This window comes from Cyanistes caeruleus, chromosome 3 (genome assembly GCF_971803275.1).
Source record: "Cyanistes caeruleus chromosome 3, bCyaCae1.hap1.1, whole genome shotgun sequence".
Lineage (NCBI taxonomy): Eukaryota > Metazoa > Chordata > Aves > Passeriformes > Paridae > Cyanistes > Cyanistes caeruleus.
Window position 1 is genome coordinate 95354025 of NC_141703.1, and position 18216 is coordinate 95372240.

At 36.3% G+C, this 18216-nt stretch overlaps 1 protein-coding gene across 39 annotated transcripts in view; it reads right to left on the bottom strand.

Annotated features, from left to right (window-relative positions):
* The window catches only part of SENP7 (SUMO specific peptidase 7), a 44508-nt gene that overhangs the window by 7037 nt on the left and 19255 nt on the right, over positions 1 to 18216 (bottom strand). For 21 of the 39 annotated variants that reach the window (XM_086883128.1, XM_086883117.1, XM_086883104.1 and 18 more), the window contains 14 exons: positions 16867 to 16982; positions 15949 to 16118; positions 14640 to 14988; positions 13925 to 14082; positions 12859 to 13005; positions 11400 to 11433; positions 10419 to 10586; positions 7933 to 8195; positions 6798 to 6931; positions 5990 to 6106; positions 4389 to 4508; positions 1666 to 1758; positions 649 to 845; positions 181 to 233 (listed from right to left, as the gene is read on the bottom strand). In XM_086883128.1, coding sequence (XP_086739254.1) covers positions 181 to 233; positions 649 to 845; positions 1666 to 1758; positions 4389 to 4508; positions 5990 to 6106; positions 6798 to 6931; positions 7933 to 8195; positions 10419 to 10586; positions 11400 to 11433; positions 12859 to 13005; positions 13925 to 14082; positions 14640 to 14988; positions 15949 to 16118; positions 16867 to 16982 — 2119 coding nt within the window. The remainder of the gene's footprint in view (positions 1 to 180; positions 234 to 648; positions 846 to 1665; positions 1759 to 4388; positions 4509 to 5989; positions 6107 to 6797; positions 6932 to 7932; positions 8196 to 10418; positions 10587 to 11399; positions 11434 to 12858; positions 13006 to 13924; positions 14083 to 14639; positions 14989 to 15948; positions 16119 to 16866; positions 16983 to 18216) is intronic. The other 18 variants (XM_086883132.1, XM_086883120.1, XM_086883106.1 and 15 more) reach the window with 3 other exon arrangements.

Consider the following 18216-nt stretch of genomic DNA (forward strand, 5'->3'; position numbering starts at 1 on the left):
CATAGAGCGAATAGGTAAGTAAAGGAGGACAATGTTAATTTAAAATGCCTTGCATATGCTGCAGGCCATGCAAACATCAATAACTACTGCAAAAAGATGATGCAAAATCCCTTGGACAAGTCTCACAGCCTTCAGAAATTCAGTAATATATTTTCTTTATCAATACAAAAAGGAACTTACTTTAGAAATAGCTGAATATAGAACTGAAGCAGAAGCAGCAATTTCATTTCCCCCTAGTAAAAAAGAAAAAATAAAAAGTTAAGAAAATAATGCCTAAGCAAAGTATTTTTATTTTCAAGTTCATGATTATTAGTATTCAAAATATGAAAGTAAAGAACTAATTTATAAACAAAATTTCAACATTCCCTTCTGAATCCTGAAATACCAGAGCTACCAAAGGTCTTCCCTCCTGCTAAAATTCCTACTGAAACCGAACCACTTTCCAATCATTCCTCATTTTCCATGTCTCTCCCAGTGTTTTCCAGAGTTGTATAAAACTTGCAGACCTTACACTGCGTGGGTACATGAAAACATACTACATCAGTCTGGAAGTTTTAGAAATCATCTTTCACATAATTTCCTTCCTTCAAGGACTAAGACACTTAGAACTGTTTATGACTTGACATGACTTTCTCCTAGATGACGTACCTTTAGAGGATAAACTTCTGTTACCATCCGTCTCCTCCTCATCCTTGAAGAGCACGGAACCAGCTCTAGTGTTCTCACCCTCTGGCTCAAGTGGAGACTGCTGAGGCCGGTGAGATAATGAATTCTGATGGGGACACTCCTCATACACAGCTTCTTCTAACCAAGGAAAACAGATAACTGCAATGTACCAATGAGACCTGCCCAGCAGTGAGGAGACGGAGGAAAAAACGTCAAAACTCTGTAACATTTGGTTCTGAAAAGGCTATGGAAAACTTTTATAATATTGAGAGCTTGTGGACAACTGTTCTGTGACACACAACCATCATTGCCATGTTCTCTTCATGGCAAATCATACTTATCCTCTCCCTCATTTTTTTACTTTGCACTGTGGCATAACAGCAAAAATAACTACCAATTCCATTAATTTTTAATATTTAAATATCAATTTACAAACCCCAAGAAACCCACCACAGCAATTTATTGGCATTTGACCACCCATTCCACACTTCAACCAAAACCCAAAATAAAAAAGTACTAATAATTAGTTATGGTCATCCCAGTTTTGAATATAGCTGAAAGTGTGCCACCTTTCCACAGCTGTTTTACATTATGTACCTTTCAATGACTGTTCAGTTTTGTCCATGTGCAGGTAAATTATTTAACCAGGGAAAGGCACAGAAAGTTCTACTTTTATCTACTGACAGTATGAGTTGCTGTGATTTCTTTATATAAATATTACTTAAGTGCACAGGAATCATCATAATGACACACAAATTATTCTGAAAAATACCTAACAGTAATTTTCAGTAAAACAAAAACCAAAGGTACGAAGTTGACAGCTGAATAAACATTTTATCTTTTGACCAGTTTTCAAAAATTACTCATTCCAATGTGTTACTTCTTCAAAATCTGATCTATCACGGGCAATGATCCAACTTTACAGCCATAATTTTTTACCACCACAATATTCATTGAGATCTTAAAATATCAGAAAAGGTGTTGAAAACATAAACTTACTCCTCATTCACAGGCACAAAGATATAATCTTTATTGAAGATATTTATATGGCGAGTCCATGTTCTTACTCTTCTGTGTCTTCTCTGTGCCACTCTGAAACAAACAAATGACAACTGTTGTTTGGTTTTGTTCCTTTTAGTTAAAGAAAGGCATAGGGATTAGTACTCTTACTCAATGGGTTTTTAATTTACCCTAGAAATTTCCTAGACAGATAAAAAATAAATCAGCACACCATTGGAGCCCAAGTGACTAATGAACCATTTCTGAACCATCTTAAGCTCTTCTTAAAAAAAAAATCACAAAAACAACAAATCACAATCGTTCATAGATTTGAATGTATTTCTTGAAAATTATTAATTACTGTGCTAAAGGCAAAAACCTCATCTATACCAGTCAGTGTAAATACAGATCTAAAATAATTTAAAAACATCCATGAATTAAGCTTCACAACACCACTTTTGAAGGCCTATCTGAACAACCTTATCTCTTGAAGAGAAAAAGCTAAATGCTTTGCACAGGGCCATGCAGCACACCTGTAGCAAATACAGGTGAAACACATGCCCTCCAATCCTGAGATTTAAATGCTAGACCACACTTTATTTCCAGCTCTGCAGACAAAGCATGAGGACACAATACAAGGAGAATAATAAAAAATGAGAAGGTATTTAAGTTTGGATTTGGTTTGCTCAAGTTGAAATGGAAATCAACATTTCACAGAACTTTGCTCCAATATGAAAGCAAAATTCACTCAGCAGACATCCCTATTATCATTGTGATTCCATTCTCATCTTTGATAACAAAGCACAACTTCAGAGTAATAGCAACAGGAGAAGATGAGTGAGGAGTGGAACATCAGACTGGTGTAGGGCTCAGCATGGGCCAGCATTACGACTTACTGCAAATTTCGTCTGCGATATGACTGTAGAAGCACTGGCAACTTCAAAGGGGAAAGCCTGTTTATAATCTGGGAAAGCACCTATAAAAGCAATTTGCTCAATCCAGTGCCTGAGCTGTGTGAAGAAAGTGAAGCAAAGGGTCTTTAAGTACCTACATCTGTTGAGATTCACTTCATTTACAACAGTACAGAGCCAGGATTTTCACTAGCCATTTATCCACAAGAACCCACTGAAACAACTAACAACCCTAACCATCTGCAGTCACCAGGTGAGTATCTAAGCCCAAACACAAAACTAGACTTTCCAAAGCTATCTCCTAATCCAGAAAAGCCACAGTCCTTGAAATGTGGTAAATTAAGAGTCCATTCCTGTTCTTCCAGAAGATTATGGACAGACCAGCTTTGTAAAAGGAATCGGACCAAGGCACAACAGCATTCTTATCACAGATAGTTTTGTCTTCACCTCAGAACATTCAAAGTCAGAAGATGTTCTTTCAAACACAGTTACATGAATTTTCAAGACATCCTTGAGAATATTACAGAAGTTTCACTTTTCTTCCCTTCATCACAGCTTTCACCTAGCAATGACTGTCACCTAAACAAGATGGCACACACACCTCTCTGTGCAGATAGCCTCCTTTTCCAGTAGAACGAAAAATCTGGGGACTTCATGGGTAACAGAATAAAAAAAAAACAACACTTCAGAGAAACTAAAAAGCCTTCAATAAGCTCAATGATGATGCTGATTGATCTCTGTAACAACCTGGATGGTTTTTAGTGAGGTGGTTGTCCTTCTGTTCTCCCAGGTAACAAGCAACAGGACAAGAGCCAACAGGCCCAGGTTGTCCCAGGGAAGGTTTAGATTGGCTATTGGGAAAATTTCTTCACCAATAAATCTTCTAAGGACTGGAACAGGCTTGCCCATGGAAGTGGCTGAGACACCAGGCCTGGGGGGTATTTAAAAGACATGGTAGATGTGGCATTTGGGGGTCATGGTTTAGTGGTAGACTTGGTAGTGCTGGGTAATAATTGTTGGACTCTATGATCTTAGAGGTCTTTTCCAGCCTAATAGATTCTGTGATGCTGTGGACACAGAATGAATGTTGGTAGTTTTGATCTCAAACATCGCTGTTGAGAAGAAATTGCGAGTTAAGAATGCTTCTACCCTTTAGACATCAGGAAACACGATGTGATACAGGGTTCCCCGGCTGCTAATGGTATCTCTTTGGGAAACTCTCCAATTGAGTGAGCTCATGTGTTAAGAAACAAATGTGTAAGCTGGGTGTACAATAAAATTTTCTTACTAAAATTTTGGTCAATAATTTTTTACCAATATGTAAAACTAAATATGTGGTAAATATAAAAATATAATTTATATATTTTTATTATATTTGTTATTTACTATTGTATATAATTATTATAATTATATGTTATAATTATTATTATATAATATTTATTCTAGTATACAACATTATTATATTTTTATAATATAAAAATATATATAGTAGCATAATTTCTTAAAATTATGCATGGCTTGAAAAACTGTGTATTTATGATAAAAATATCAAATAAATAATTGGCTGAAGTAAATATTCAGATAAAGTTGGAGAAAGGTGATAACATTTTCATTCATATTCAGTATGAATCACATTGATTTTAAGGAAAAACACCAATATGCTTAAAGTATGAGTTACAATATTTCATCACTAATCCTTTGGAAAACACCAAAAACTATTTTATGTGCTGATTAGTAGATGATCTCCAGAACTTCGAAGTGTTAGATAGATAGATTTTTTTCTGGTCATAATGGCTTAGAAAATGAACTTACGAAACTTTGACATCCCCCTCAGAGTTTTTTTCTGTCCTGGTAAGGCACTTGTAGAAGAAACTGCTAAAAATGTGTGTACGGTCAGCAATATGTTTTGGTGCCTTCTCCAATAAGAGATATCTACCAAAGAAAAAAAACAAGGAAATTATTAAATTATTTCTTCTAGAAAATACTATTACTGCTAAAAAAAGGGCAGTTATTCTAATGACTTATCATATGAGGTTATGCTTAGTATCAGCTGCCTTCACAGTCACTAATCATGCCACACTTTTCTATTTTAACTATTCACATGGATGTGCATCATCAGAGTATGTATCAGCCAAGCAGCTACTAAGAATCAAGTTATTTTTTGTCCCTGACTTTTTCTCCAGTATTAATTTTATTTTGAAAGTAAGGTGCCTAGCCCTTATAATTAAGAGAGACTTGAAAACCTAACAAAGTATAAATCTATAGAACGCTATATTTGTGCAAAATCAAAAAGCATGGAACAGGTCAGTTAATTAAATTGTCCATTTCACTTTTGCAGGTTGTGCATGTGAAAGCTATTATTTCACTGCTGATAATTTTGTTATGAACATCAGCTTCAGTGTGTATTCTGTCACTCTAGAAAGCCAAAGCTCTCATAATTGCAGTTATCCTACACAAGGTGCCTCCAGCTTCACGTGATGAATTGGGCAACACAGTCATACATGACATTGCTTGCAACAGAATGAAAACTCAGAATTAATGTAGGAAGTCTTAACAAATTTTTAAAGCAGAGGAATTTCTGCAACAATTGCATTAAATTCTTTTATTTAAATCTTCCTTTTCTGTTGAGAAGCTACAACTATTCAGAAGACCATGATACATTATTTAGTTGTAGTTTAGACCAAAATATAAGGGGCTTTGCTGTAAAATCTCACTGAAACACCGCTATGCATTTCCTTTTCTTTATCCTCTAGACCGAGTCTTCCTATTGCTCACAGTGCTTGAACCCATCTGAATGACAAATAAAATGCAATTCCTGATGATAGGCTTCAAAAGAACCAGAATTCTTCTTAAGTCTAAGTCAACAGTGAAAAAAACCCACAGTTTTAGGGACGAGTGGCCACAAGGCCAGTTTTTGAAAAATTGCTTTCACAACCAACTTCAGCAAGATGGCTTGGAGTAGCTAAGCCAAGCAAAACCTCCTCAAGCTGATTTCTTTTCTGCAGATCTGCATCAGAAGAGCACCTGAAATTGCACAAAATAGCAGAGGATACTCCACTTCATGCAAAATTAGTAAATAAACTACTACTACAGACTGCCTAATTTTTTCAACTGCCTACTTAATATTTTCTGTTCTGTAAGGTCACCAAGAAGCTTTTTTCCTCCACTTATTCTGTCCAGTTTTTATCACAGCCCTTCAAAGGGACAAAACCAATGAAATTAAAACAAATTTAACTGCTAAGAATACAAAAAAGCTTTTTTAAAAAGTCTAGCACCCAATTCGTCACGTTGTCACTTCTGAAATTGTTGTATTGTTGTATTTAGCGTCCAACATTTCCAGCAACATTCAACATTCAAGTCCACATCACGCCACAGAGAGTCTGAAAGGTACAAGAAGGGCTGAGATTACTTACTTAAGATAGAAATCAATGATGACATCATTGAGAAACTCCCCATATTCTAAGCACTCCAGGTCTTCTCTTGTGACTCCCAGTCCTCCTTTTGCAGGTGGGGGTGGATAAACAATTAAACTAGAAAACAAATCATGTCATAACAGTGACAAACTGGTTTATGTGACATTGCTCTGAGCATGGCTGTCTTATATGCACAAGATTTTCTAGAAAACCTGTGGAAAGCAGTAGGTCTCAAAACTATAGCATTTCTTCTTCCAACATTTAGATGTTACTAAAGACATATCACCCCAATGCACCCTGAAACTTTGATAAAAACTTTTCAAAAGCATACTATATTTTGCCTTCATCTGCTTTTCTATTTTTGATCATAGTATTTGAAAAATGGCTATATAAATGTGAAGAAGTAACAGAGGACAAATGGTTATAAAAAGATTGAGTGTGACAGAACAGTAAAAAAAACATTGTTCAGATTTTATAAAAACTTTAAGTTTTGCTAAAATAGACTTGAATGGATATTGACAGAACCCATGAGATCCCCATCTCTGTTGATGCACCCATGATATGGCCTTGTAGTCATAGATCAGATTTGCCCTAATTTCTTTGAGACTGATCCTATAACACACCCATATTGTCTTTTAACAGATAACTACACTGATATTTGCTAATATTTTCAATTTGAAGAATGACTTTCATACAACACTTTCAAATCAACTAGAGAATGGCAGTTACATGAGGGCTTTTATTCCAGTAATTATTTAATTCCATTTTTTTATATTTTACCTTTCTCATTTACATGAAATACACTTACTTCTTAACTGTTCCCATTTCTCTTACTTCTTTCCATTCTTCATTCAGTGCAGAGGACAAAGAGATACAATAGCAGCCACTATTCTGCTTATTTGCAAGGGCATAACTGGGCCTGATCACTTTTAGCTTTGATTCCTACCAGAAAAACACAAACAATTATAAAAAGCATTATATACCTCAATACATAAAACACAACACAAAAAACCCAAGCCAAAGGCCCACAGAAGCACACTGCATCACTGAAGGGAATTCTTGCTGGAGATTCGAAGTATAAACTTTGGCATTTGGGCAAACATGCCATTGCTCAGACAACTAAAAAGTTATGAATATTTTAAAAAATAATGACAGATCTCTCTTAGAGAGAGTTCATAATCTCTCTCTAAAGCTATTCAAGCATTATTTAGCCAAGTGAACCAGAAATTATTCTGGAGAAGAAACATGAAAGACAAGTATCAGATTATCTTATCAGGAGCTGTATATGCTTGGAATGTTTGAAAAATCTAGTCCTTAACAATTTGCCTAAAAACAATACATATTTGAGCTGGCTAGCTTCCTTTTAAATTCCACAATTTCATGGACCAGATTGATCTGCTGTCTCTTGGCTTTTTACTGATGGGAATAAAGATATGCAATTTCTGTGTGACAGTAATGTGGGGTTGTGTTTAGACATTTACTCAAGAGTTAAACCAACACATTCATTTGCACAGACACATCTCCCCAGGAGTCTGAGGAATAATTCAGCATTTTCAAGCTGTGGCAGCCCCACAAGTACATCTAAAGGTGTCTGGAGGGCCTACACAGCTCCTCCTCTGCTGCACTTCCAGCTCAACAAAAAAAAAAGGTTCCATTACTTGATTAACTTCCTGCTTGCTGCCCTAGAGACACAAGGGCAAAACACCCCGGTGATTCTAAATTTAAACAACTATGAATTGATCTAAAGCACTGGTACTTGCTCCTTACTGATGTGGTCTACAGATTATCCCTCTGTGAACACAATCCAGCTGACTGCAAATTTTGGAGTATCATGACTGGGTTTTTTTTGAGCTATAAATTAAGAAAGAAGGCTGACCTAAAATTTACTCAAATGTGTGAATGCCAACCAGTGGTGATGAATGAAGAAACGGCTATCCACTAACCTGAATGACAGAGTCATGAGCATCTGAGGTATTCTCTTTTGGCATGTATTGCTTTAGTAGATCCATATTGCAACTCATGAAAGAGCTTTCTTCAGGAGAAAGACCCTTAAACAAGGCTAATGCTTGTTTCAAAGATAAAAACTCAGCAAGATCTGGTGCTCTGTTCCTCCTGCTGATGTGTGTAATCAGTTCAGTCAGTCTGTCTTCTTCCCATTCTGTCAGTAGCTGAGACAGTTCAAAAATTACAAATTCATTGGATTTGGCTGGAAAAAGGAGAGAATGGATCATATTAACTATTAGATTATGTGATAGAAACTTGTCTGAACACCCCCAAAGGAACTTATAGAGACAATGGCAAGAGGGGAAGCCCAAACAATACCCTGCCAGGTTCATCACAGGGGCCATCAGCCCACAGAAGTCCCACTTTCACAGGCACAGAGGGGCACAGCAAAATGGCAGGTAGGAACCCACATTAAGGACTGAGGAAGAGACACACAATTGGGGCCCTTCCCAGGGTTGTCTCAGCCCAAGGGTCCAGACCCAAAACCCATCAAGATGAGTCAATGCCAGGGCACTTTTTGGACTGAAAGGGGATTTCTGCTGAAGCATATAGCACACATGAAAGGGGAATAGTATTTTGGGATTGCACAGGACTTAATATAGGCTGTTTAAGGAAATACCTAAAGGCAGCAAAGAGAGACATTCAGGTAATTCAGGGAAGAATTAGTATGGGAAAAGAGAGGGTTAAAGGCATAAGAAGGACCAGTGACATTTAAATACTCAACTGGTCAGTGCACTTGTCTGGCCATGCCATGAGCATGGACCAGCACAGCTTCTGATTAAAGTCCTTTCTAACTCTTCTGGCTGAGAAGCTCCTCTGACCCCTCTCAGGCTGTCAGATCCACCATGATCTATTTTCCTCTAATATCAACACACTAAGGCAGCAGAGCAGAATCACAGTAACTTTTTCCACAATCTGCAAAACCACTGGTGATTTTTTTCAACAAGTCTCTAAAAACATGTCAAAACATTGACATTACTATGTACAACTAAAAGGTAAAATAGTCAAACATAGAAATTTAATAAAAATTCCTGATGGTTTCTCCAACAAGAATATAATGAATGCAAATAAACCTAATATTACAAGATGCCTTGCATCTTCATACTCACATTCCACTCATTTTACTGGGAACTGTGTCTACAGAAACAACTTTAATAAACTTGCCTCAACTAAAAGTAGCTCTCTGCTGAAATTTCATCCAGCATTTTGCTTCAAAACTACTTGTAGTCCTTATGTAAAGCTGCCATTATTTACAATTTTTCTTCATACAGGTGACTGTATATGGAATACATACTACTAAGTGTCACACAGACAGTGCTGACATAATCTTTTTCATAGGTGCTATTTACAACAATTTTGCTTATGTAAAAACCTTTAATGATTGTGCCACTCCGAACATGTGAGCCAAAGTTATACTCTATTTTTTTACAGAGCTGCATGCTAGACAACTAAATACAATGAGTCCATAATACCCTAAGACTAAACAGCCCATTCAGCCTTCAGTGGAAATTTTCTTTAATAATAATGCAATTGCTCACTGCACTCTTCTCAAAGGTCACCTCAGTCTTTACTTGCCAAGCCTTTTGTATAGCATATACAATACTCAAGAGTAAGAATATTTCAAACATCCATATATTTTAAAGGGAGAGATGCTTTGTTCTGACTGAGACTACAATTAAATTGTTTTGACATTTTTTTATAAAATAGAAGTAGTTTTGAATCATATTATATTAGGGGTTTTTCTTCCAAATAAAATTACAATGAAGCATTTCAGAAATGCATAACTAACCAACTTATCTACACTGGTACAGCCTCACCTTGAGTACACATGTGCAATTTTGGGAACCACAATATAAAAATGACATTAAGCTACCAGAGAGCACCCAAAGGAGGGCCACAAAGATGGTAAAGGGCCTTGAGGGGAAGTCCTATAAGAAACAGCTGAGATCACTTGGCTTGTTCAGGATAAAGAAGAGACTGAGGACAGATGTCATTGCATTTACAACTTCCTCATGAGCTGAAGAGAAGGGGCAGGCACTGATCTCTTCTCTGACTAGTGATAGGACCCACAGGAATGGCCTGAAGCTGAGTCAGGGGAGGTTCAGGTTGGATTTTAGGAAAAGCCTCTTCACCCAGAGTGTGGCTGGGCACTGGAATAGGCTCCCCTATAAAGTGGTCAAAGCTTCAGCCTGCCAGAGTTAAAGGAGTATTTGGACAAGCTGCCAGGTATATGGTGTGATTCTTGGGGATGGTGCTATGCAGGGCCTGGAGTTGGACTCTGTTGTCCTCCCAACCCAACATCTTTTCTGATTCTGTGGTCTTTAAAATGCTATAGGCTTTCCTCTGCATTCAAAAAACACAGCTGTCAAAGAACCACTTTACTGACATGATCTTTTCATTGCACTTGGGGAAAGCAATTACTCACATGGCTTGCTGGTAACTAACTTTCCCATCTGGGTTTCAATCTTTTCTACATAATCCGCAGACAGCCAAAGAAAAATAATTGTTGAAGAACAGTCACCACCACTTTTCCACCACCCAAATCTTCTCAGATCCAGTGTATCCACTGTCAGCTGAATGTTCTTAAGAGACACTGTAGAAAACAGAATTCATAAAAACCATGCTCTTAACAACCACAGATAGAGTCATACATGTTATAGTAATTACGTACTGAGAGGTATGACCGGAGCGTATTAACACAGTACTTCTAGATTTTATTCCTTGCATTGTGAGAACTCAATATTTAAGTCAATTACATCAAACTCTATAAAACAAAGTTACCAAATTCTAACACAAAAATATAAACACATGCTTGCAAGATTCTTCCTGAAAAAAAGTTGGCTTTTTTCCTCAAAATAGCCACTGTTAATACCTACAAATATGGAAAAAAAAATACTGCAAATCATTAATTCCTACTTGCTTCCAGTCAACTCAGCTTAGAACTTCTCACAAACCTTTTCCTATCATATGTCATCTTGGCAAATCAACTAAACACCAATCTATAGTTATAGTCCTCTTAGCTTTAGTCTACTCATACATTTTTGTAAACCTAAAATCTAAAACGCTAATTTGAAAAGTTCAATGTTTCACCTCAAAAACACGCACAGTCCAATCTACTATAGTTCAACACCTAAAATACACAGGAAAATGGGAGGCAAGCCATTAAAACAAGTCCACAAGAAGCTGTGTTGTTAATGCTTACACTATAGACACTAAATTTTTTTTATTGAAAAACAAAAAATTAGAAACTATCTAATATATTTGTGAAATATTATCAATTGTTAATAACAGAAATATATATTTATATTCTATATAAATATTCTAATATTCTAATAATATTGGATATTCTAATCCAATACTTAAAATATATAACTAAGAAAAGGCTAAAAAAAGAAAATTCTCTTACCCTGAAATGGGATCACAATATTTTTCATTGTAAACTGAAATAAAATTTAAAAAAATATAAATTAGTTTGCATTTTACAAATTGATTAAAACAGTTTATGTATTTTTAAATTTCTGCATATCTTTCCTTATAGTGAAATAAACTGAAAATAATATAATAGAATCATTCAAGTTGGAAAACACCATTAAGCTCAAGTCAAATAGGCTTAGTTTGAAACTTCATATTGCCTGTATCACCTAAAAAAACATTCCTAAAGACACTGCAGAATCTAAAGGACAGCAAGTAATTTCAGAGATGCAAGGCACCGAGAAATAAGCAAAGCTGCAGAACTGCCTATATGCTCCTCAAAAAGAAGAGAAAAGATGAACACTTGGGACAGAAGGAGTTTAGGCCATGTGTGAGAAGCTGTCAGATGTGCTGCTTGAAATAAGGACACAATAGAAATGGTTCAACTCTATGCTGGTATTACTTTATGTCAGTCTTTGAATTAAAGGCCTTTAAGGATTCCACTTGCACTGCTACTATGTTAAAGTGAGTTTGCTAAATGAAAAATGCTTTATTGTCACTTTGACAAAAGGTTATATACATTAACAAAGGATGCCCTGTGGAACCACAAGAGGCACAAAGTTGTGTTTCCCACGGAAAATTTCTACTTCACACCTAAGAGCATTGATTCTGAAATTATTTCAACTCATCCTTAAAATTATTTTTGCCTACTAATTTAGAAAATTTCCATGAAATGTTTTTGTAACTGCTGTTTTGTGAGAAGCTGAAATTGTTATTACAATTCAGGATTTCAAAATGTCTTCCTGAAGGCAAAAGAAGATACACAGGTTCAAACATCTCTTTTTCAGTTGCTATATACAGAATGAACCAGGTCAAAGATCTGTTGAAACTCCTGGAGCTGGTGCTCCATTTAAAGAATACCTTCACCTTTGTTTCTATACCCTGTAAGTAGCATATTGTCTACACTATAAAGCTTTTAGTATTGCTTTTATGCTTTCTGAAGCCACAAAGCAAACAATTTTCTGTTTATAAGGCAAGAGCATAGTATATGTCTGAACTCTGATCATTATGAACCACTTTATTAGAACACAATTGTTATTTCTGAGAAAAGTAAATGGTCTTTCTTTTAAGTGACATTAATTGGCCATTAATATGGCCATTGTTTTCTGTTAAAAATCATTAAAAACTTTCTCAGTATGATTTGTGTTCCAGTACAGCATTTTACAGAACCTTCACATGTGAAAACTGTGGCCACAGTGAATCACAGTTAGCTTTTCTACTGACAGCAACCCAAATTCTCAAGGCAATGGACCACACACTCCATTGTTTAGTCAAAGAAATTTAATGCCACAATAATAAAATCTCTTGTATTTCCACACTAAGTACCACTGACTTCGTTTAACCAGAATTTTAATTTTTAAATATTCACAAAATAGCATAATAGAACAACTTACCCTAGCAGGACCTGTTGATAAACACTTAAATTTCCCAATGTGTAGTCTATCAAATTCAACATCCAGTGCCAGGTTTGCCTGCTTTCTAGGTGTGCTTCCAGAAGGTAAGCTGACAGGACATTTATCTTCAATTAACTCTGTTAAAGACTGGGAAAAAAGTATATTTACTACAGGACTTGTTAGATACACCCCTCCTGTATACTTTTCTTCATGCTTGTAAGAATTGACTCCCAAAGCCAGCTTCCACATAAAAAATTCATATTAAAAAGCTCTAAGTGTTATTACATCCATTATTGACAATTTCCTTAAGGGTCTGACAGTACCTTGCTACACTTCTATTACCAAAACGCGATCTGTGCTCTTGACTTCGTTCTCAGTCAGTAAAAACTCAAACAACAGAGCAACAAAATAATACCCTTCTATTCACAGCAAAGCTTCAGGATCCAATTCAATGCTTATATAATTGAATCGATTCACCTGTGAGAAGAGGCAGCAATGGCGCTTGTGACTTGTTTCAGGATTACAGAGATAACCCAGATCCAGGTCAGAGCAAGCAGCCAAAGGCTAATCAAGTCCAAAATGGGGCAAACAACCTTATGGCTAGTTTTAGATTCAAGTTCTACAGTTAGCCTGTCAGGAAAAGGGACTTCACCTTATCTCTGTCTACTGCCAACAAAGCGATAAGCACTGAATTACAACAGATGATTGGATGACAAAAAGAAACTATGATCAACGTAAAAGTGCGTGGAAACCAATTTTACCACAGATGTATCTTCATCATGTCTATGTCTACCTCAGGTTACTGTTTGATCTTCCTGTTTTCTGATATTAAATATTTCCAAATGTTTATTTTCAAAATAGGAAATATATTGTGTAGAGCGAAAACACCCAAGTTTCAGAACCACAGATATTCTCTGAAGACTGTCCAGTATTCTATCTGTGAAATAAATTACTGCAGCTTCTGCTTGTGGCTGGGACCATAATAAACAATCATTTTCTATAGCAAACATTACAGATAAAAATTAAAGGCCTGGCATAATAATACATAGGCCAAAAACTGGACTACCTGCTCCGTGCCACTTTTCATCTTGTCTCCTAATTGCTTGGCTGAGAAACAGCAGTCAGACTGTTGGTCTGTTTCTTTATCTTCAGCGATATTGTCCTGCATCAGCTCTGTGCACTGTGATTCAGAAGGTCCATCTTCATCATCACTGGAAAGGATAACTAAAAAGGAAAAAAGTATACATATACTACAAATTACAAACTTGAGAATATTTCATTCCTTATGGATTTCAGACAAATAAAAATTCTGTCTTGCAGTATGTGATATCAAAGTACACTGCTCAAACCAGTCAAGATCTGCACACATGGAAGTATATGCAGCAAGCACTGCTCTGTATTTTTATGAACACCTTTTATACCAGATTCTCAAAATTATTTGTCTATTAAATGAAACCGGACACAGCATAGCTGCTTCAAAGAATAGAGTAATTTTTCTCAGTTTTAGTATCATTAAAAAGTAAAAACTCCATTTTTCCATAGCCACCAAATCAGCTGAAAAAAGAAGACTGGAATTTGAGACTCTTGATGTCTATCCTGTTTCTCAGATACAAGATCCTGACACTGGGCACTATTCTCTAGCCTGCACAATGCATTGCTAACAACAGGATGGCAGTCTTCAATCTTTTGTTCCCCTGTCTCAACCAGCCAGTTATGCTTGAGTTCTCCTAGCACCTAAGCGCACCAGCAGTAATTGTCATTAGCACAGATACAGTACATACTTGGGTCAATGGAAACAAGTTGCTGATTACCCCTGCAGAATCTGTTCCGCAGCTTGCTCAGGTACTGCGATTTGTCCATCTTTAATTTCCTGATCGTATTAACTTGTGGTGAAATCACCACCTCACTGGTGGCAGAAAGCTGTTTCTTTGACAAATTTCTGGGAGGAGACTCTGAGGCAGAGTCCTCTGTGCAGCTGTGAGGTGGTGAGCGGTTGTGGGTGGAAGAGTCTTTAGAGTCTCTCTCTGCTGGACAGTCTGGCACCAGAATAGGATCAGATCTGTGATCTTGTGCATCCTCACAGGGAATTCTGCAACCAGGAGACTGAGCTGAACTCAAACTTTGCTTTTCCTAAAACAGGAATCAGAAACAGGATGTAAGTTTATTACTTGACATTTCTAGACATATCACTGATCACTGATATTACCTGTGCCCTAGAAAAAATAATTATAGCTTAACACAGTGACATTTAATGCTCAATTCAGGATACTTTCTCTCTCCTCATATTCCAAAGACTATTATTACATAAAGGCACGGGGGACAACCTTTTAAAAGGCTACAATGACCTTGTAGCCTTGTTTCCAGTTCAAACTGAACAAGGAACTATTTCTGACAGCAGCTGTGTCAGTGTCAGACATGGAGAGGCCAATAATCACTGCTGTTCTTTAACTTCCAGAAGTGTGGCTTGGTCAGCTGGGTTTAACAGGTTTGGTAACTGCCTGTCTCTGTAGGGTTTAATTCAGAAGGCTACAGAGATACCTTTACTGTTTACATACAAATGCTTGAATATAAATCAAACTTTGTACTTGACTGATTCCCTCTGTCTTTTATTTGTTGGGTTCTTTTCAAATCCTAATGATGGATAAGAAGAAAACTTCAGGGAAAACTACAACAGACTAAGGAGGAAGCAAAAAGATGACATCTGCAAGATAACAATAACCTCAGGTACACTTAGCAGTTTTGCTGTTAATGCCCCTAATTCCAGATCATCTGTGAAAGAAGCTTCACTTAAGTAGCTAGATGCCTTATTTTCCAAATTGTTTGAATGTATGCTCCTGTCTGAAGGAAACAGTCTCATTCATCTTTCATAAGATTTCTGCTACAAGAAGCACATCGTGATGATGTGGACAGAAGAACATTTATTCACTCCTTGTGATGCATCACTGAACTACTTTCCCTCAACATGTATGTAGTTGTATATAATACGTGTATAATAAATCCTATTTATTGGCATAATCCTTTCATTTGGGATGTTGCTACTGCTGCTACTGAATTGTGTGTGAATGTGTGCTAAGATTAAGTGCAACTTACAGAGAGTATAAGTGACTTTTGTGGAATGTGTGCATTACAATCATCAGAAATATGGCCACTATATCTTCTTTTCCTTTTTTCAGAATCAAAAGAGCCCGATTCCTTCTGACTAAGTGCAGTGCTGTTCGTGTGTCTGCTCCGCCTCTCCAGTTCACCACAGTGCTTGTTTTCTGTGTCAAAAAAAAAAATTAACATATTATCCTTAAAAACCTTAACATTTCTTCATATTGTTTGTCTTCCATAAAATGCATGGAAGCAGGTATCCTCCACAGTAAGTTATTTCCTTTTTTAACTGTATGTGGCTGCCAAAGCATATTCCCTAAAATTATTATTATTTTTGCACAATTAGTCAAGGGTATAACCAAATTCATAGCTCCCTTCCAAACAAGACTTAGCACTTCATACTCCACACTCTATCTTCTGCCAAATGCAATATTCTCAATTTCCTGTTCTAATCTGCAAATATTAGTAACAAGCATAAAAAGAATGCACATTATCCCTGGAGAGTATGTATAGAGGTCATAATTCTTCAGCAGTGAAAGCAAATATTGTCTAGCATGAATATTTTATCAGGATTCACAAACCATTTCAGCATTCTTAATGGATTGCATTCTTTATTATAGGACTTTTTAGAAAACTCGAGATTATAATAGTGCAGTGAGGCTGCACTCAATCTCATTTTTCTTCCACAGATTTGATTCACCATAGCTTTATTCCTATTTAAAGCCAGGCATTTTTAGATATATTTTTACTGTATCTGTTAAAAAAACCCAAAACATTCTAAGGAAACACATACACTGTGTGTAACACCTCAATTTACTTCTGTGCTCTCCTCACAATACTAGGAACAACAAAGGAAAATATCCCAGTACTCCCCAAAATTCATACTTAACTGCCAGGTGACTGCTCATTACAAACCTTTCTTCTGCAGCTCTCGTCTTCTGAAAGTGACAGCATTAGTTCTTTCTACCTCCTTAGAAGGCTTGGTCAATTTACACAGTTCATCATCTGTCCTTCTCAGGCAACGTTCAGACCTGTAAATAATATTAACTATGACTTATCTTTAATTTTGAAATAATACTGAATAAAAATCCTAACAGAAAGAAGAGTTGGTCAGTCTTCAAAGTTCTGTCTCTCCCAGGAACATGTGGATCTTGCCTAATGAAACACAAATTAATTCAGTCCAGTTGTGGAAATACACAGATTCTCTAAAAATATTAATGAAACAGACACTTCTAAAAAGTACAGTATGAGAGTATGACATACTGGAGACCAGACACTGAAACATTATTTTCCTGTAAGGAATGACTGCAACAAGAACACATAAGAAAAAAAGAGATAACAGTCAGTTGACTATCCTTGCCTTTGTAATGAATATGGTGGGAATGTAGTGTATTTTTAACTTAGATTCAGAACTGCTGGTAGAATCCATTGAGTAAATCATGTAAATGTGAAATCATTCGAAATAGAAATTCCTGCTCAAAAGGGCCTGAAACAGTAACTTTAAAGGTGGTGGAGAGGGCTGGGACACAGAAAGAAAGAAACAGAAAAGGATTACAGTACTTAATCCAAACAGATTTTGTGTTCATCATTTTATAATGTGTTCAAGTCAGAATGCTGCAGCCTCAGATTTTCAAAGAACTAAGTGATCATCACAATTCCTGATATCACTGAGTGCCAAGCTTCTTAAAAATCATCACCCACCATGGCAAAAAATATTATTGACATCTCTAACCAGACAACCAAAACTGTTGAACACTTTTTGAACAGAAGACTACTCTTTAGAGATCAATCTGTAAATTGTAGTATCTGTGCTCTTTGGGAATTCTGTATGAAGTTTTCTGGGGTGCTCCAATACTACAGTGATGAGCACTGAAAAAATTACTGATTATCTTTCCATTCACAAAGAATCATGAACTGGACCACATACAGAAGTAGTTTCCAGTATTGTTCATTCTGTATATGGAAGAAGACAGTCTTCCATAGACTAGGCAGGTCACTATAGAAAACTTTAATTTGGAACCCACACTTCTCTCTCCACTAAAATATCTGCATGAATAACAGCTGTATAGATTTGACTGTCTTAAAAGACCATACAAAACCATCAAGTGTTTATAAGCATTTGTTTCACACCAACATCACAATTCAGGGATTTCAACAACAGAAAACACCTGAATAGGGTTTTTTCAGCTAACAGCTCTTCCTAAACATATTTGCTTTATACATAATTCTGCACATTTTATTTTGAATTCCAGCTTTGCTGATAAT